Genomic DNA, 18336 nt, shown 5'->3' with positions numbered 1-18336 from the left:
TCCCCAGGAGATCCATGGACGCCTCAGGCTTCTCCCCTTCCACTCATGCTGTTGCTGCCTCCCGCAGGAATACAAGGAGCTCAAGGGCGATGGGCCTTTCACCATCTTCGTGCCGCACGCAGATCTAATGAGCAACCTGTCACAGGTATGCAGCCCCCAGAGCGAGGCTGGGCAGGGCTGGGCGCTCTGGTGGTGGCCCCGCGTGGGCTGAGGCGGCAGTCAGGGACCCCACTCCCCTCGCGACTCCGCTCCAGGATGAGCTGGCCCGGATTCGCGCGCATCGCCAGCTGGTGTTTCGCTACCACGTGGTTGGCTGTCGGCGGCTGCGGAGCGAGGACCTGCTGGAGCAGGGGTACGCCACGGCCCTCTCAGGGCACCCACTGCGCTTCAGCGAGAGGGAGGTGAGCCCTGGCCCTGGTCTGCCCCGCCCCGCCCCTGGCCCGCCCCGCCCCGCCCCGCCCCGCCCCTGCGCGCCTGTGCCCTGGGCCTCACGCAGTCAAGACCCTCACCTCCCCTAGCCAGGGGGCGCCTCCAGCTGAGTCCAACCCGGGACTCCGCCTTTGACCTGGGCCTCGCCCACTGCTGTGGGCCTGTCCTGCCCAGCGCCCTTGTGTCCTTCTGAGGACTGAGCCCCGCCCCCTGCCCTGACTTCGCCCCAGACCCCGCCCACCTCTTGTCCTGGTCCCGAACCGGGACTGCCTGCACCCTGACTCGCCCAACCCAGGCTCCGCCCCCACCTCAGGCCCCGACAGCTTCCGAGCACCCCACCTATCTGCTTCATCAGACCCGTGCCCCGCCCCCAGGGCAGCATATACCTCAATGACTTTGCGCGCGTGGTGAGCAGCGACCATGAGGCCGTGAACGGCATCCTGCACTTCATTGACCGCGTCCTGCTGCCCCCCGAGGCGCTGCACTGGGAGCCTGACGATGCTCCCATCCCGAGGGTATGACAGGCACGGGCCTGGGAGCTGGAAGACAGGCAGCTGGGGGCCTGGGATCCTCCCTTCCCGCCTGGCCTAGCTGTTTATGAGAGCCTTTCCTCAGAGAAATGTCACCGCCGCCGCCAAGGGCTTCGGTTACAAGATCTTCAGCGGCCTCCTGAAGGTACTGCTCCCATGTGGGCCTGTCATTGTGATCACATACGCACGTGTAAGTGTGTGCAAGTGTGCATGCATACCTGTGCATGCATACCCACCTGTGTGTGCACTGTCCCGTGTGAGCCTGTGTGAACTCACGCGTGCACAAGCCACACCTGTGTGCATGAGCACCCCAGGTTGAGCACATGGGTGTGCTTATGTGTGCCCACATTCCTGACAGTAGTGTGTACAGTTGAGATGTGTGCACACACACGCCTGCCTGGGATGGTCACAGATGAGTGTGGGTGAGTGTGGAGCCCCTTCCTGCTCTGTGGCACAGCCCCCTGCCTTTGCTCACTAGTCTCTGACTGGGCTGCGACTGCCACACCTTTGCTGCACCCCACCAGGTGGCCGGCCTCCTGCCCCTGCTTCGAGAGGCATCCCATAGGCCCTTCACAATGCTGTGGCCCACAGACGCCACCTTTCGAGCCTTGCCTCCAGATCGCCAGGCCTGGCTGTACCATGAGGACCACCGTGACAAGCTAGCAGCCGTTCTGCGGGGCCACATGATTCGCAATGTCGAGGTGGGTGCAGCCCCCAACCTTGGTCTTCACCGTCTGCAGCTCAGCCTGCCTCTCCACCTCCAACCATGACTCCACTTGCTCAGGCCTTGGCATCTGACCTGCCCAACCTGGGCCCACTTCGAACCATGCATGGGACCCCCATCTCTTTCTCCTGCAGTCGAGCGCGGCCCGTGAGTCTGGGGAGAGGGTTGGATGAAGGGAGTAGGAGGCAGGGGCCCTGGCAGTGGCAGCTGGAGTGCACCTGTGACCCTCGCATACCTCATATTCTCTCCTTGCAGGGTGAGCTCACGGTGGGTGAGGATGAAGCTCGCATTGTGCAGCGGCACTTGCCCTTTGAGGGTGGCCTGGCCTATGGCATTGACCAGCTGCTGGAGCCACCTGGCCTTGGTGCTCGCTGTGACCACTTTGAGACCCGGCCCCTGCGACTGGTGAGGGAGGCCAGAGGCAGACGGGCAGAAGCCCACCCCGCCTGTGGTGTCCGTCCACCTGACTTTGCTGTGTTGGCCTCCCTCCCTTCCAGAACACCTGCAGCATCTGTGGGCTGGAGCCACCCTGTCCTGAGGGGTCACAGGAACAGGTACAGAGCTAGGGGCTGAGTGGGGGTGGTGGGGTGGGGGCAGGCAGAGCCCAAGGACCACCAAACTCAGAACCACCCGACTGCGGCCTGACTCCTTTGGCCCAGGGCAGCCCTGAGGCCTGCTGGCGCTTCTACCCGAAGTTCTGGACATCCCCTCCGCTGCGCTCTTTGGGATTACGCAGCGTCTGGGTCCAGCCCAGCCTTTGGGGTAGGCCCCAAGGCCTGGGAAGGGGCTGCCACCGCAATTGTGTCACCACCACCTGGAAGCCCAGCTGCTGTCCTGGTCACTATGGCAGTGAGTGCCAAGGTGAGCATTGCAGACACTGTTGACCAGCTCTTCTGTTCCCCAAGAGAGCCAAGGCACAGCTCTGGCCATTGTCCCTGAGAGAGTGTTGGGGCATCCAGGGCTGGGGAGCTCTGGGTGGTGAGTAGATTTTACTAGCGGGAGTGCTTGGGAGAGGCAGGGCCGGGAGTGTGGACGGTGCAGAACCTGGGGAGGAGTGCTGGGGGGTCTGGATGTTCTCCAGGACATGGGCCTGGAGGGATATTAGCAGTGTGGGGACAAGGGTCAGGGACAGATGGCAGGGCTAGGCTGGAGGTACATATATGGGGGTCCTGGTGACAGCCTCTGGCCCCACCTCACTTCTCCTACCCCATCCCCAGCTTGCCCTGGCGGCCCCAGCAGCCCTTGTAGTGACCGTGGCGTGTGCATGGACGGCATGAGTGGCAGTGGGCAGTGTCTGTGCCGTTCAGGTTTTGCTGGGACAGCCTGTGAACTCTGTGCTCCTGGTGCCTTTGGGCCCCATTGTCAAGGTGGGCCATCCCTGCCTGCCCCACGGCCCGATTCCTTTGGCCCTTGTGGGCCAATCTTTATCTTCCTGCCTGTCCCTCTCCCCAGCCTGCCGCTGCACTGTGCATGGCCGCTGCGACGAGGGCCTTGGGGGCTCTGGCTCCTGCTTCTGTGATGAAGGCTGGAATGGGCCACGCTGTGAGGTGCAACTGGGTGAGTAGCCCCGTGCTTGTGCCCACCCTACACACTTGTGTACATTTGCACACATCAGTAAAGGCACCAAAGGTGGGTGGAATGGGCACAGGCAGGAAGGCAACTACTAACCTGGTTCTGGGGGCTGGGCCCCGGGGGACAGAGCTGCAGCCTGTGTGTACCCCACCCTGTGCACCCGAGGCTGTGTGCCGTGCAGGCAACAGCTGCGAGTGCAGCCTAGGCTATGAAGGGGATGGCCGCGTGTGTACAGGTAAGCAGATGGGCGGGGACATGGAGGTGGGAGGCCCCCACTCCCTTGTAGTCACTAGGTCCAACCACTCCCTCCCTGCCCTCAGTGGCAGACCTGTGCCAGGACGGGCATGGTGGCTGCAGTGAGCACGCCAACTGTAGCCAGGTAGGAACAGTGGTCACTTGTACCTGCCTTCCCGACTACGAGGGTGATGGCTGGAGCTGCCGGGCCCGCAACCCCTGCACAGATGGCCACCGCGGGGGCTGCAGCGAGCATGCCGACTGCTTGAGCACCGGCCTGGTGAGCAGGTGGGGGAACCGAGCAGCCAGGGTGGGGAGGCCTGGCAGACCTTCCGACCTCTGAAGGGTGAAAGGCACCCACTGCTCTCCCCAACCCCAGAACACACGGCGCTGTGAGTGCCATGCAGGCTACGTAGGCGATGGACTGCAGTGTCTGGAGGAGTCGGAACCACCTGTGGACCGCTGCCTGGGCCAGCCACCGCCCTGCCACTCAGATGCCGTGTGCACTGACCTGCACTTCCAGGGTGTGTCCCCCTGCCCACTCCCAGTGCCCATTTCATTCCTCAGAGCCAGCAAGCTGACCATGCACCCCTCCGTTCTGCAGAGAAACGGGCTGGCGTCTTCCACCTCCAGGCCACCAGCGGCCCTTATGGTCTGAACTTTTCGGAGGCTGAGGCGGCATGCGAAGCACAGGGAGCCGTCCTTGCTTCATTCCCTCAGCTCTCTGCTGCCCAGCAGGTGTGTGGGGCCCAGAAGTTGGGGCCAAGTGTTGGGGGAGGCCTTGACTGGGTCTTGGGTCTCAGTATCCCCTCCTGTTCCTACAGCTGGGCTTCCACCTGTGCCTCATGGGCTGGCTGGCCAATGGCTCCACTGCCCACCCTGTGGTTTTCCCTGCGGCAGACTGTGGCAATGGTCGGGTGGGCATAGTCAGCCTGGGTGCCCGCAAGAACCTCTCGGAGCACTGGGATGCCTACTGCTTCCGTGTGCAAGGTGTGTCCACCCCACCAAATCCTACTTCCCCTGCTCTGCCCCTTCCCACCAATCTGCTGAGCCACTGACCTGCCTTTCCTGCAGATGTGGCCTGCCGATGCCGAGATGGCTTCGTGGGTGACGGGATCAGCACATGCAATGGGAAGCTGCTGGATGTGCTGGCTGCCACTGCCAACTTCTCCACCTTCTATGGGGTGTGTGGGGCCCACCCTTGGGGGCGGGAGGTGTTGGAATCCCCGAGGAGGGAGCCTGCTCATAGTTCTGTCTTTCCACGGTGTCAGATGCTATTGGGCTATGCCAATGCCACCCAGCGGGGTCTCGACTTCCTGGACTTCCTGGATGATGAGCTCACGTATAAGACACTCTTCGTCCCTGTCAATGAAGGCTTTGTGGACAACATGGTAATCCCCAAGGGTGTGGGCAGAGCAGAGCCCGAATTGGCCATCTCCATCCGGCCCAGGCCAACAGGCCTTGCTCTGCTCACAGACGCTGAGTGGCCCAGACTTGGAGCTGCATGCCTCCAACGCCACCCTCCTAAGTGCCAACGCCAGCCAGGGGAAGTTGCTTCCGGCCCACTCAGGCCTCAGCCTCATCATCAGTGACGCAGGCCCTGACAACAGTTCCTGGGCCCCTGTGGTGAGTCTGACCACTGTCCCACCCTGTTGGCCCTGGCCCTCGCTCACCGTGGGCCTGACTCTGGTCTCCCTGCAGGCCCCGGGAACAGTTGTGGTTAGCCATATCATCGTGTGGGACATCATGGCCTTCAACGGCATCATCCATGCTCTGGCCAGCCCCCTCCTGGCACCCCCACAGCCTGTGAGTTGAGGAAGGGGGAGGCAGAGCCCTTCCTGGCACCCCCACAACCTGTGAGCCTGGGGAAGGTGGTGAGACAGCTCCCACCAGGTCAACACTCTCCCTGTTTGTAGCAGGCAGTGCTGGCACCTGAGGCCCCACCTGTGGCGGCAGGCGTGGGGGCTGTGCTTGCCGCTGGAGCACTGCTTGGCTTGGTGGCCGGAGCTCTCTACCTCCGTGCCCGAGGCAAGCCCACGGGCTTTGGCTTCTCTGCCTTCCAGGTAGGGCTGGGTTGGGGCTGCCATGGCGGGTCCTTGGATCTCGCTCGAGGCGCCTCGCCATTCACCCCTCTGCTGCTCCCAGGCGGAAGATGATGCTGACAATGACTTCTCACCGTGGCAAGAAGGGACCAACCCCACCCTGGTCTCTGTCCCCAACCCTGTCTTTGGCAGCGACGCCTTCTGTGAACCCTTCGATGTGAGCATGGAAGTGTGGCAGATGTGGGATGGGCCCAGGCCCTGGTCACACCCTCCACCAACAAACAACACTGCTCTTCTAGGACTCACTCCTGGAGGAGGACTTCCCCGACACCCAGAGGATCCTCACAGTCAAGTGACGAGGCTGGGGCTGAAAGCAGAGGCATGCACAGGGAGGAGACCACTTTTATTGCTTGTCTGGGTGGACGCCCAGGGTGGACGGGGCGGGAGGGGCTGGGGGCCTGTCCCAGACAATAAAGGTGCCCTCAGCGGATGTGGGCCATGTCGCCAAGGAAGGGGGTCTTCATGCAGCCCGTGCAGAGCTGGTCCATCCAGAGGGGTGCCTCATGCTGCAGCGGCGTGCGGCGCGGGTAGAAGGTGAAGTCCACGCGGTAGTTGAGCAGGCAGCTGAGGGAGGCCATGTAGAGGTCAGAGAAGCGCACAAGGCGCCTCGAGAAGTAGGTGGGGTTGTGGAAGGTGCGGAAGATGCTGCCAAATTGCGCGTTGAACAGGGCCTTGGTGATGCACCTGGCGAGGGAGACACGATGCACTCAAGGGGTGGGCCTGGGGTGGTGGCTTGGCTGGGACTCCTGCCCTGGCCCCACCTGCTCACCTCAGCTCCTGCCGCTCTTTCATCCAGGCAGCCAGCACCTGCCTGCACTCCGCGTCCTGATAGGTCTGGGGATACAAGGTGTGCATTGGGTGCGTGCACCCAGGAGGCTACCGCCCTGGCCCTCCCACAGCCACCCCGGCCCACACCTGCATGCGCTCCAGCAGCCCCGTGAGCGCCTGCTGCCACGTCAGCGAATGCATGTACTGCTCCGTGTTGATGATGCGGATCTCACGCTCCAGCTCGGGGATGATGGCGCCTGTGCGCCAGCCGTGCCGCAGCATGAGATCCTGGTGGGTGGGGCGGCGGAACTGGGCTCAGCGCCAGTTGCTGGGGGGCGGGGGGGAGTTCCTGGCCCTCCCCCACTGCAGCCCAGCCCTGCCTCCCTCACCGCCAGATCACTGTAGAGGTGGTCCCCGAAGTAGAGCACGCGGGGGCCACGCCATTCCGTCAAGCGTAAGAAGTCAAACAGGTTTCCCTAGGGAGAGGAGGGGAATGCTGCTGAGCCAAGTGTGCCTTGTCCTCCACCAGTCCTCCCGAATCCCCAGAGGCAGCCCAAATCCAGCCGGATGCTGGCTGCCCTTTCCCGTGGCCTTGCTGCTCCCTCCCTGGGCCCTGGTCTTTGTCACTTTCCCCTCCTGCTTGGGAAGGGGATTCTGCCTGCTGCAGGAAGGTGCCCTACAGGCCTGGCATGGTGCCCATGCCTTGAGGGCCTCCTCCCTGTGGTCTCACACGTACCCCAGGTTAGGGATTGAATCCCTGTTTGTAAGGAAGAAACTGCAGGGAAGGCTCCGCAGCCCTGAAGTCCTTGCTGGTCTCCCCTGCCTCAGTGCAGACGGACCTGGCAGACCTCACCAGGGCCACCAGCATCTTGGAGCCAGAGAAAGCAGACCTCACCAGGGCCACCAGCATCTTGGAGCCAGAGAAAGATGGAGACACTCAGCCAGGCCCACATGTAACTGGGGAAGCTCACAGGGCGGCAGAAACTGAGAGGCCTAGAGCAGGAATCACCGGACTAGTGCTCAGGCAACAGCCACCAGGGCAGGAGTCCACACCCCAAAAGCGAGAATAATTGACACCCAGCAAGCACAGTTCTTGGAGCAGTCTGTGCATCCCAAGCCTCAGAAGTGGAAGCGCTGGGGGAAACAGGTGGTGTGGGAGAAGCCAATTGCTGAACTAAGTTCAAGTGGAAGGGCAGAGGCGCAGCCAGGCCCTAGACCAAGAGAAAGAGTCTCAAAGGGCAGGAGACTGAGAGATTCCTAGTGACAGGCAGGATTCAACACACAGTGGAAGGCAGCTTCAGAATATTGGGCATAAAGAACTGCCTGAAAGCTGCCAGGGAAGAAAGTCATGTGTTCCTCACAAAGGTGTATGACCCTCTTTAGCTGAGACTGGATGCCAAGGCAGGGGAGAGCAGCGCCCTCAGAGCTGAAGGGATGCACCTGGGCCCTAGGGCTGTGGAGAGTGGGTGCAGAAGGGTGGGAGGCAGAGAAGTGGGCAGGGCTGAGAGGGTGGGAGTGTTTCCTGCAGGCCAGGCCTGGGCATTGGCCACCCCCACACTGCTCCCCTGGCCAGCTGCTGCCTTCCTCTCCTCCAGCCCCAAGGCCTTTAGAACCCCTAGCCTGAAGAAACCCAGCTCAGCCAGGATTTCCGCATTCCAGCCAGGGCTAAACCTTAATCACTGCCTGCTCATAGACACCGAATCCCACCTCAACACCAGTCCCTCTCATTTTCCTAGCCAGGTAGGAAGGAGGAGTTTCTCTAGATCGCCCAGTGAGCTGCCCCCAACCAGACTTGTTCTGGCTACAGCAGTGCTCAGCCCCAAGAAATGACACCATTCATCAGGCATTTCACAATCTCTGACCCTTCTTGTTTTTTGACGACAGGGTCTTGCATTGTTGCCCAGGCTAGAGTGCAGTGGTGTGATCACAGCTCACCGCAGCCTCGAACTCCTGGGCTCAAGTGATCCTCCCACCTCAGCCTCTGAAGTAGCTGGGACCACAGGTTCATGCTACCATGCCCCGCTAATTTTTTCTATTTTTAGTAGAGATGGGGTTTTCGCCATGTTGGCCAGGCTGGTCTCAAACTCCTGAGCTCAACAAGCTATCCTGCAGCCTCAGCCTCCCAAACTGCTGGGATTACAGGCATGAGCCACCGCGCCTGGCCCACTGGCCATTCTGAGGGCTTTATACCACAGCTTCAGTAGAGAGTATTACACCTCTTTTGCAGACAAGGGAAGCAAGGCACAGAGGTCAGGCAACCAGGCCAGGCTCCCTCTGCTGAGTAGTGGAGTTAGGAATTCAAAGCCAGGCAGCTTGACCCAGAGGTCAAGCTCTCGAGGCCACCCAGACCTGCTCCCTGCCAGCCATTGCCTGTGTGAGGCTGCTCAGGGCCAAGGAGCTGTGCTGCTTCTTCAGAGGCTGCCTCTGCACAGCCTGGGGCCCTAGCTAGGCCCCGTGGCCCCACCACATGCTCCTCTCCCCAGATGGCCCTTACCTGCCGATAGATCTTGCCCTTTTCCAAGCGGGTGATCCGGTCCCACTGAAGTGAGCCCTTTTCATCGAGTTTTCTGAAAGGCCTGGGGTGCAGGTAAAGGGCTTGACTTCCAGTCTGTGGCTGGGCCACGGGCCAGGCAACCCCCATCCCTCCTCCGTAAAGGCCCACCTGCTCAAGTGGATCCATGCCAGCAAGGGGGTGTTCTCACCCCAAGCACATTGGGCAGTGGGCAAGGGCCAGGTTGGCCTCCTGCTTCAGTCCCCTCATTGGGGTGGGGCCTCTATTCCCCTTCCGTGGCCCTGCAACCCCCACCATGCCCATACTTGCGCCGGTCAGTGAAGAAGCTGGGCTTGTCTGCCTGGACAATGACCACATCGAAGAGCTGGCGCCAATCGGGACCCACCATGTGCCGCATCCCCTTGTCTCTGTGTGGAGATCAGGTGGCAAGTAGTCTGAGGGCGGCTCTGTGCCTGCCCTCCCCACCCAGAGCCCTGGCCCTGCTGTCCCTCCATCCACAGGGGCTGGACTCACACAAAGCTGAAAGGACTGTTGGTGATGAGGAACAGCTGTTTCCCATGGGCCACCAGGCGGCTCAGGACAGCAAACGTCTCGTCCCCTCTCAAGATGTACTTCTCTAATGGAGCAGATGGGTCTGTGAGGGCCAGCCCTGGCACCTGCTCAGGCCGGCCACAGCAGGGCTTCTGTCCACACTTACCCATGTCCTGCTCGATCCACTGGTACATGAGGCCCTTCACATGCACGTCTCGGATGGCATCCTGGGGGCAGTGGAGGACAATGAGGGTGCAGCAGGACCCAGGTGGGCTTGTCCCGCTGTGGCTGGACTTAGCCTTTCCTGCCATCCGAGGGCAGGCCCAGCATTCTCACCGTCACGTCCTTGTAGAGGTGTGCTTGGTCAAACTCCAGGCTGTGGCCCAGAAAGTAGTCCACCACGCAGGACAGCAGAGCCATCTCCGGTAGCGAGAAGATGTCCATGAACTGCTTAATGGAGGGACCCTGGGGAGGGGGCCATTGTCTCAGACACCCTTTGGGTCCCCAACCCCTTCAGTGCTGGAGATGAGGGCCCCAAATCTGCCTTGGGACATGGGCACATGTCCGTGGGGCAGGCTGGCTGCTGGGGTATGGAGTACCTTGCCATAGAAGCCACTCATCTGGTATAGTGGGATGTGCTGGGTACCCCCATACAGCTCAATCACCTCCTCATCTGGCACAGGCTGGAGGCCCCTGAACAGGCCCAAGATACCATCAGTCCAAGGTAGTCCTGAGCCAGAACAGCAGTGTAGGGTGGGGCGGGGGGTGGGGTTGGGGCAGAGCCGACTCACCTGTAGGCTGTCCCCAGCTGCACGTAGTGGAAGGCGTCAATCTTCATCAGAAGGCTCTGGGGGCACCAGGGAGGCAGGACGGATGGTGAGGAGGCAGTTTCACCACGGCCCCAAGCCAGCCTCTTTCAGCCCATGCCAGAACCCCAGCTGGATGGTACGGAGGGGTAATGACCATACCAAGAGGAGGCCAAGGAGGGAGCCCCTATACAGGTCCAGCCACTCACCTTCTGAATGTCATAGTGGAGGCCACGGATGGCAAAGCTGGGGTTGTAGTCATACTTCCGAATCCCCTCTGGGTACTGCCAGGGGAAAGGGGCCAGGCCTAAGCCAATAGCCCTGCCAGACCTGCTGGCTGGGTGGCCACCCCAGGGGGTCAATCCAGCCACCTGCCCAGGGCAGCTGCCAGGCAAGAGGGCCAGGGGAGCCCCACAACTCAGCCCTGAGCTTAGGCCAAGGTGGGTCTGGCCAGCCTCCAAGCCCTGGGTGTGTTGGTGGCAAGGACCCCCGTCTCACCTTGTAGTGCTCGATCAGGATGTCACGGGCGGCACTGAAGATCTCGGGGTGCAGTGCGTCTGCATACTGGGCCAGGGTGTAGTCGTAGTCAAAGCCGTAGACCTCAACGTCACGCAGGCTGATCTCGTTGTTGGCGTAGATGGCTGCCGGGTTCAGGAGACTGCAGACCTCGGGAGGCAGGAGGTCTAGAGGAAGGAGATGCAGGGAGGCAGTGATGGGGGTGATGATCCCCGCAGCAGCTGTGGCTCCTGAGCACTCTGTGGGGGCCTAGCCCTGTGAGCCTCAGAAACGCCCCACAATCGCACCTCTTATTCCAGTGCTGCAGATGGTCAAACAGGCCCAGAGAGAAGTCACTTGCCCAGGGTCACGTGGTTAGGGTTAAGGCAGAGCCCCTGGCTGGAGCTCCTCCCTATGGTTACACCTGCCTGCATTACACTATCTCTTGTAGCCCATGACTACTCCAGGCCCTCACCACTAAGCCCCATCAGACACAGGGCCATGCTAGAAGCCTGGCAGCAGTCACTCAGCTCCCCACTGCCTAGCCCCAGAACAGCTGCTTTTGGGATGCTCTACAGTGCAAAGCCTCCCACTTGCTCAAAACCCATGCAGGAACACCACTGTCTGGCCCCCCACAATTCAGCACCTCCTCTGTTCCTCTCAGCTGCCCTGTCCTGCCCCCTGGCCTCATCTCTCAGCCTCCCTGGGATTATGTGTGAGGATAGCACGTGGGCACTGAGGACTCCAACCCAGAGGGGCTGGCTCTGTACGGCCAGACTAGGGGGCTGAGGCCCTGGGGGCTGAGGCCATGGATGCTGACTTTTCTACCTTGCCCAGAGCTGGGACTGGGGCTCAGGAACATTAGTGGGAGGGGGAGCCCCTCTGCCGATCAGGCTGCCAGCTCTGTGCACTTCCCACAGCCCAGGGAGAGTGAGGCCCCTCTAATCAGATTTCAGCTGCCCGCCAGCCCATATAATGACATTTGCTGGCTGTAGCCAGGGAACATTGCTAATTACGACAGGCAGGACGTGATGTCAGGTTCTGGGCCATTATCCGGGTTCCTCCTTCTGGGGATGTGGTCGTGGCCACCCCAAGTCCCTGGCTGCTCCCAGGAGGCTGCAGTTGGCTTTGAGGCCCACAGCAGGGTGCTGAGCAGAGCACTGTGTGGCATGGGCTCTGGGGTCCCAAGGAGGCAGATGGGGCTGAGAGGCCCCATGTTACCTGCCCTGGTTTCCCTATGTGTATAATGGGGAAAGTGGAAGGGAAAGGAAAGGGAAGGAGATGTGCTAGGAAGGCCACATGCAATGAGGTCAGCCAGACAAGACTAGGCCCTCCCTTTCATGGGCTATGACTTCAGGAATGTCACCTCACCTCTTGGGCCTGTTTCCTAGTTTCTAAAAGGGTAGGAAAAATTGTACCAAGTGGGACATGGTGGCACATGCCTATAGTCCCAGCTACTCAGGAGGCTGAGGCGAGAGGATTGCTTGAAACCCAGTACAAGACCAGTCTAAGCCATATAGCGATACCCTGTCTCTGTGAAAACATTTTTAAAAAGAAAAAAAAATTGTACCAACCTACAGAATTACTAACAGGGTCATACGGAAGATGCTGCTCTGTGCAGCAATCTCACTCTGCACCCGCACACATGCAGGATTAAATGCGTGATGTCTCCTGAGCCTATGAGCATCCTGTCCCCAATTTCCCAGTGTCCCTCCAGAAGCAGGGGCTGCAGGGAGAAGGGAGTAGGCAGGACTAGATGCACAGGGCACTGCCTTGCAGGGGCCCCAGCTCTAAGACTCCAGGGGATCCGTCTCAGCCACAACCCCAGTGCCGATGACAAAGCAGGAGCTGCCAGGCCAGAAGGCCAGGAAAGTCCCACAGTGTGCCTGGCAGCTGCTGCACTCAAGAGGCAGACACCTCGCTGATGTGCTCCGTGTCCAGGGCACTTGCCTCAGAGGCACTCTGGGAACACAGGGCTCCATTCCCACCTCTTTCCTTTGGAGCCAAGTTCAGGGTGTGGGTGGGAGATCAGGTGTGGCTGGTTCCCCAGGCCAGCACAGAGCGGCTAATCCGAAGATCCGTGGGTGTAGACAGGAGTCTTCACTTGGATGCAAGTGAGACAGTTGACTGCAAAGCTCTAGGGAGCTGCTTCTCAGCCACCCCTCAAGGCCCAGGGTTCTGGTGTCACTAGGACCCTGGGCCTTGCCCTTCCCACGGCCCTGAGTTCCTGGGTACCAACTGTGACTGTGACTCTTGGTGCAGAAGACCTGGGAGGGTCTGCTTGGCAGTGCAGCCCCTTGCTGGCACAGAGTCCTGGTTAGGTCCAGGCCTTCACCTCTGCCCTTAAGGATGTTTCCAGGGGCAGACAGTCCTTCCAAGAACAAAGCAGGATGGGGAAAGAGCCACAGGGCCTGGCGGCCTGGCCTGATTTCTAGACTAGAAGAACTTCGGCTCTGGGGCGACAGTGGCCTGTTCCCTTCCATAGGTGGTGTGGGTGGTGGTGGGGTGGGGGCAGCTGAGGGTGTGTCCCACCCAGCATGTCCAGCAATTGCCCTCCTTCCTTCTCAGCCCTAGCTCCCACACCTGCCCATGGTTCCAGGTCCTAGGGCCAATTGCTCCCTAGCAGCCGTGACACCTGTGGATGCCTTAGAGGCTTGTCTTGTTCAATCCTCACTCCCATCCTGTGAGGCAGTCCCACTTATTCCCCCATTGTCCAGAAGAAGAAACTGGGGCTCAGGGAGGTGAAGTCACTTGCTCCAAACCACCCAGTAACAGGCACCGGGGTTGAGATCACCATTCAAGTCACCCCACCTACATTAATCAGTCTGTCGCTCAGCCTAGCCTCCCAATGTCACCACACTGAGGCCAGGCGGGTGGGGGCGGGGGGACTGAGGGACCTGCTGCGCTGCTCTCAGCCCACGGGCATTAGCCCAAAGCGGACCTCGGCGCCCAGAGGTGTGAAGCTGGCTCCTGCTGGTGCTCACCATGGGATCTTGGTGGCAATGACTTTGCTCCTTGTATGACAAGAGGAGCTTAGAGGGCTGTGAGGCTCCAAAGATGCAGGCAGGCCCAGGAGGACAATGTCCAGTAGATCCCCGTGCTCCTCCCTGAAACCTCCAAGGCAGGCTTCTCAGGATACTCTGAGGGTCGTCTCCGGGCCCAGAGCAAAGACTTCTTAAATAACGCTGGGCCACCCCTCCACAGACACAAACTCAACCCCGGACCTCGAGGGTAGACAGATGCCCAAAGCTTCAAAATGACCATTCCTCAGGGGCCTTTACCGTCCTGCCTTCACTGGTCAAGAAGTGATTCTCCGCCACCCCACAAAGCCGGAGTGAAAACCCGTCTAGCCAGTTGGAAATCTTCCAAACAGGGCCACTTTGTCTTATCAGACAATGAAAGCCACATCACCCCTGGGGGTTCCTCCGGAAGCTCTCCTGCCCTGCTTGGCCTGGTTCCAGTCATCACCCAACCCTGGGACAGAGAGGCCCCAGGACTGCCTTTCATGCTTGAGAGAGGGTGAGGCTTGCCGGGGGGCCACCCAACTGGTCAGTGATAGGGTCACGACGCAAACCACATCTGTCTGCTGCAGAAGCAGGGCCCCACTAGACCCACGGAGACAAGCAGGCAGATGTCCAGCGCTCTCAGCTCTGGGGCCTCACTAGTGCGCCCCAGCCGGCCCCCTTCAAGATGGGGCCTCAGCCTCCTCACACCGTTTCTCAGAGGGAGAGAGCAGGGACAGGGAGGTTAAGTGCCCTTTGCAGCCCTAGTCTGGGCTCCAGGGGGCGGGGGTGACTTGGCTTCTCCCAGCCTTCGCTTCCCGGGCTGAGAGGGGGCCGGACCTCCAGGGCAACATCGAGGTGTGTCTGGGAAGTCCAACCGGTGTCCCCTTTGGTCCGGCCGTCCCCAGAAGCCCGTTCCGCCCGGCGCCGCTCGCTGGCTTTGTCCACAGCACTCTCCCGCCCCAACTAAGGGCTGGCCGAGAACAAGGGGTTGGGGGCGTTTCCGCCGCGGCTTCACTGCAGGCAGGACCCCGAAGGAAGTCGGCGGGGGCCCAGCACTCTGCAGCCGCTCGAGGAGCCCCGAGCTCCTGCAGACCGAGCCGGGGAACAAACCTCCCGCCCGCCCCCGGGCGTTGGGGCGCCCCAGAGGTCCCCGAGATGAACGTCCGGAGCTTCTCGCGAAAAGCCGCCCGGCCCTTGGGCTCCGGGGCCCTGGCGAGCCCCACTGAGTGTTTCCCCGGAGGAGCGGCGCCCTGGGGCTCCGTCCGTCCGTCCGTCCACGCGGAAGACACCCCGGCGCACGTCCCGCTCCGGCTCACCCACCGTGCACCAGTCTCCGCATGTCCTGGTAGCGAGCCCATAGGTGCGCGCTGAGGTCGGCGCCGCCGGCGGGTGCCTGGGCGGGCGCGGAGCGCGGGGCGCCGGGGCAGTGGGCGCCGGGACCCGGAGGGCCGCAGCCAGGGCAGGAGGGCGAGGACGAGGCGGCTCGCGGCCCGCCGTGGCCTCCGCACAGCAGCCAGCGCCGAGCGGCCGATCCCACCCCCCCCCCCTTCCCCGGCCCGCCCCCCCCCGACGGCCCCACGGTGGCCCTGTTGGGTGCGGCGCGCGGAGCCCGGCCTGCCAATGGGCGCGCCCCTCAGCCCGGGAGGCGGGAGGCCGCGGACCCGGCGGGGCGGGGCGGGGAGGGGAGGGCTCCCCAGCCCCCTCCCCCAGTCTCCGGCGCGGCCCGGGAGTACTCTGCGCCCCCCTTCGGCCGTCACGCCGGCGATGGCGGCGCCTTTCCCTGGCCCCAGCCCTGGAAGTCAGAGGGCCTAAGAGCGGCCGTCCCTGAGAGGCTCCGGACGGCCGAGGCGCCGAGAGGAGACAGCCGGAGCGCGACGGGTACCCCCCGGGCCCCCGGGTCCTCTGCCGCCCTCTCCGCTCCCGGGTCCGCTCGCCCTACCCTGCGCCTCTGGATGCTTCTGACCCCAGGTCCTCCGCTCCTCCCCCTAGTCCTGGTGCTCTCCTTTCCCGGGGTCCTGGTCCCCCGTCTCTGGGCTCGGACTGACTGCCCGCTGACCAGAGCCCGGGCCAGTCCACTCACTGGTCTAACAAATAAAGAGCCCTTCCCGCGCTCCCCGGTGCCAGGCCCACGCTCGGGGAGGCCGAGGGGCCTGCAGGGCAGCCGACGTCCACTAATGAGGTGGCTGGGCCGTGCATTGCAGTGTTGTGGGCCACGGTCACTGCGCCCGCTTGGTTCGGACCTCGGTAACTGGCCGCACTGACCCGTCAACTCCCGGTTTCCCGGCGCACGCCCCTCGTGAGATGCTGTGGTCTTTTCTAGCAACGTTGCCAGGCTTTCCAACAAAATTCCTCTTTCCTGCGCAGAACCGCTCTCCACTCGCATTTCTTCTGCTCAGATCCGTATTCCGAGCCCGCACGCATACCAGGCTGTGCTCAGGGTCCGGAGGAGGCCGACACAGTACCCGTGGGCCCTGTCGGAGGGGAGCCAGCTGGGCGCGCGTTGTTTTCTGACGTGGCCTTGCTGTCTTTCAGGGTGTGTGTACATTCGAAACTCCACTGAACCTTGATTGAAGACCTACAGTGTGGCAGTCCATGGCCTGGGGACTGGTAAGGATTGAGGCCATAGGATGGGCTCGAGTGTGGCGGTGTTCCCAGGGCCCCAGTGAGCTAGTGGGTGTGCTGGGAACCTGGCCACACGTGAACCTCCTCCAGGCGAGGGGATGCCCTGCAGTGTGCAGCCGTCAAAACCTCCTGTAGAAATGGGAGCGAGCATCAAGCCTGTGTGTGTGCATGCTTGGGCGGAGCCTACCCGGAGGAGAAAGAGGCTTCTGGGCTGGCCCTCCAAAGCCGGTTGTACAGGTGGCAGCTCAGGCTGCTCACTGCGGGCTCTATGACCCTTTCTGGGGCCCTGCTTGCTCTCTGCAGTCTGCTTTTGTATATTTTGTGTCCATATCACTTATTGGTTCTAAGCTTTCATTTACCTTCCTTAGATTGTCTAATAGTTGTCTCCCTTCTCAAAGCTGTTCCTGCAGTTTTTATTTTAGTCCTAGGTAATGGGGTGACAGCCCTTTTCAGCAAGCACAGCAGCATGAGAAGATGCAATTACAAGTGAAGTCTCTTAAGTCAGAGCCCTGCTTCTACCTGGCATAGTCTCTTAGCTGTCAGTAAGAGAATACATGTAGAGAATACATGTAAAGAATACACGTTCAGACTGGGCGCGGTGGCTCACGCCTGTAATCACAGCACTTTGGGAGGCCAAGGCAGGAGGATCTCTTGAGCCCAGGAGTTTGAGACCAGCCTAGGCAATATAGTGGGACCCCCATCTTTACAAAAAATTAAAAAATTAGCCGGGCGTGGTGGTGCACGCCTGTAGTGGTGGGAGGATGGCTTGAGCCGGGGAGGAGGGGGTTGCAGTGAGCCGAGATTGCGCCACTGCACTTCAGCCTGGATGACAGAATGAGGTCCTGTCTCAAAAAAACAAACAAAAACCATGTTTGGGAATACACGTGAAGAGCGAGGGCTCTGCCAATCATTATCATCATCATAATGAATATTCTAACTAATATTAATCAGTTACTATGCTCCAGGGTTGTGTTCAGTGCATCATTCCTATTACCGCACTAAATTCTCACAGCGTCAGAACAAGGCCTCCGTTTTACGGCTTAGGGAATTGAGGCACAGATGGGCTAAGGGAGCACCTGTAGAGCAGGGATGTGGTTTGGTAACAGAGTGCATGCTCTTTATACTGCTCTTCTGCGATTATTGTGAATAAAGCACCTACAAGTGCCTGTAGAACTGTAAGTGCCCCATACAAGATAGCTTTTTTTTTTTTTTTTTTTTTTTTTTTGAGACGGAGTCTCGCTCTGTCGCCCAGGCTGGAGTGCAGTGGCGCAATCTCGGCTCGCTGCAAGCTCCGCCTCCTGGGTTCACGCCATTCTCCTGCCTCAGCCTCTCTGAGTAGCTGGGACTACAGGTGCCTGCCACCACGCCCAGCTAATTTTTTGTATTTTTAGTAGAGACGGGGTTTCACCGTGGCCTCGATCTCCTGACCTCGTGATCCGCCCGCCTCGGCCTCCCAAAGTGCTGGGATTACAAGCGTGAGCCACTGCGCCCGGCCTCAAGATAGCTTTTATTAATTTTAGGGATCTCACGCAGCACTTAGATTTTTGCTGTGATAATTGATAAAGTTCAGCTTTCAACACTCCGTATCAAATTCTGTTACTTTATAAGTCTAGGCACCAATCACGTCTCCGAAATGCAAGGCATTGCATAATTGCATTTTGGAATGTGGTGCTGTACATAGTCCATCAGAGAGGGTCATCACTTCTATCTGGGTATTAGGAATAAAAATGGCGGTGGCAGAGGAGGGGGCGCGGCTGCCAACTCCGAGCTCAGACCTGCACTGGGGAGGCAGGGGGCGGGGCCGGGCCGGCGCCACGTGGGCTGTCCTTCCCTTTTGGGCCGCCCCACCTCCAGAGCTGAGGCGCCTGCGCCAGCTGCTTCTGGCCCTGCTCGGCTTCAGGGAGCACGCGCGCCCTGCCGTATTCTGATTGGCAGAGCTGCACGCCCCCGCTGCAGTCTGATTGGCGGATCCGCCTCTCTTTAGAAGGTCGGCGCCCAGTTCTGGC

At 60.9% G+C, this 18336-nt stretch overlaps 2 protein-coding genes across 3 annotated transcripts in view; one reads left to right on the top strand and one right to left on the bottom strand.

Moving 5' to 3' along the window:
* The window catches only part of STAB1 (stabilin 1), a 28680-nt gene extending 22721 nt beyond the window's left edge, over positions 1-5959 (top strand). The window contains exons 47-69 of the mRNA XM_032161317.2: positions 68-145; positions 255-401; positions 804-944; positions 1045-1104; positions 1484-1660; positions 1744-1830; positions 1939-2088; positions 2181-2237; positions 2343-2544; positions 2901-3050; positions 3136-3240; positions 3383-3490; positions 3576-3769; positions 3869-4013; positions 4094-4227; positions 4314-4479; positions 4564-4673; positions 4761-4880; positions 4966-5115; positions 5191-5295; positions 5406-5552; positions 5635-5748; positions 5831-5959. Coding sequence (XP_032017208.1) covers positions 68-145; positions 255-401; positions 804-944; positions 1045-1104; positions 1484-1660; positions 1744-1830; positions 1939-2088; positions 2181-2237; positions 2343-2544; positions 2901-3050; positions 3136-3240; positions 3383-3490; positions 3576-3769; positions 3869-4013; positions 4094-4227; positions 4314-4479; positions 4564-4673; positions 4761-4880; positions 4966-5115; positions 5191-5295; positions 5406-5552; positions 5635-5748; positions 5831-5887 — 2904 coding nt within the window. The 3' untranslated portion in view covers positions 5888-5959. The remainder of the gene's footprint in view (positions 1-67; positions 146-254; positions 402-803; positions 945-1044; positions 1105-1483; positions 1661-1743; positions 1831-1938; positions 2089-2180; positions 2238-2342; positions 2545-2900; positions 3051-3135; positions 3241-3382; positions 3491-3575; positions 3770-3868; positions 4014-4093; positions 4228-4313; positions 4480-4563; positions 4674-4760; positions 4881-4965; positions 5116-5190; positions 5296-5405; positions 5553-5634; positions 5749-5830) is intronic.
* On the bottom strand, positions 5916-16466 carry NT5DC2 (5'-nucleotidase domain containing 2). 2 transcript variants are annotated; one of them, XM_032161345.2, is made up of 14 exons: positions 15971-16466; positions 10707-10891; positions 10418-10492; positions 10194-10249; positions 10002-10095; positions 9739-9867; positions 9569-9629; positions 9385-9487; positions 9177-9278; positions 8854-8935; positions 6749-6835; positions 6507-6647; positions 6361-6425; positions 5916-6275 (listed from the first exon to the last, which is right to left on the bottom strand). In XM_032161345.2, the coding sequence occupies exons 1-14, from the start codon at positions 16089-16091 to the stop codon at positions 6014-6016; spliced, it is 1563 nt and encodes a 520-aa protein (XP_032017236.1). In that variant the 5' UTR covers positions 16092-16466; the 3' UTR covers positions 5916-6013. The 2 variants fall into 2 exon arrangements, with proteins under 2 accessions (XP_032017236.1, XP_032017231.1); XM_032161340.2 differs by lacking the exon at positions 15971-16466 and adding an exon at positions 15029-15327 and having other exon boundaries at positions 5917-6275.
* Positions 16467-18336: the final 1870 nt, after the last annotated feature.

This window comes from Hylobates moloch, unplaced genomic scaffold (assembly GCF_009828535.3).
Source record: "Hylobates moloch isolate HMO894 unplaced genomic scaffold, HMol_V3 SCAFFOLD_8, whole genome shotgun sequence".
NCBI lineage: Eukaryota > Metazoa > Chordata > Mammalia > Primates > Hylobatidae > Hylobates > Hylobates moloch.
Note: the sequence above shows the minus strand (reverse complement) of the source record. Positions and strands in the feature narration are given on the sequence as shown.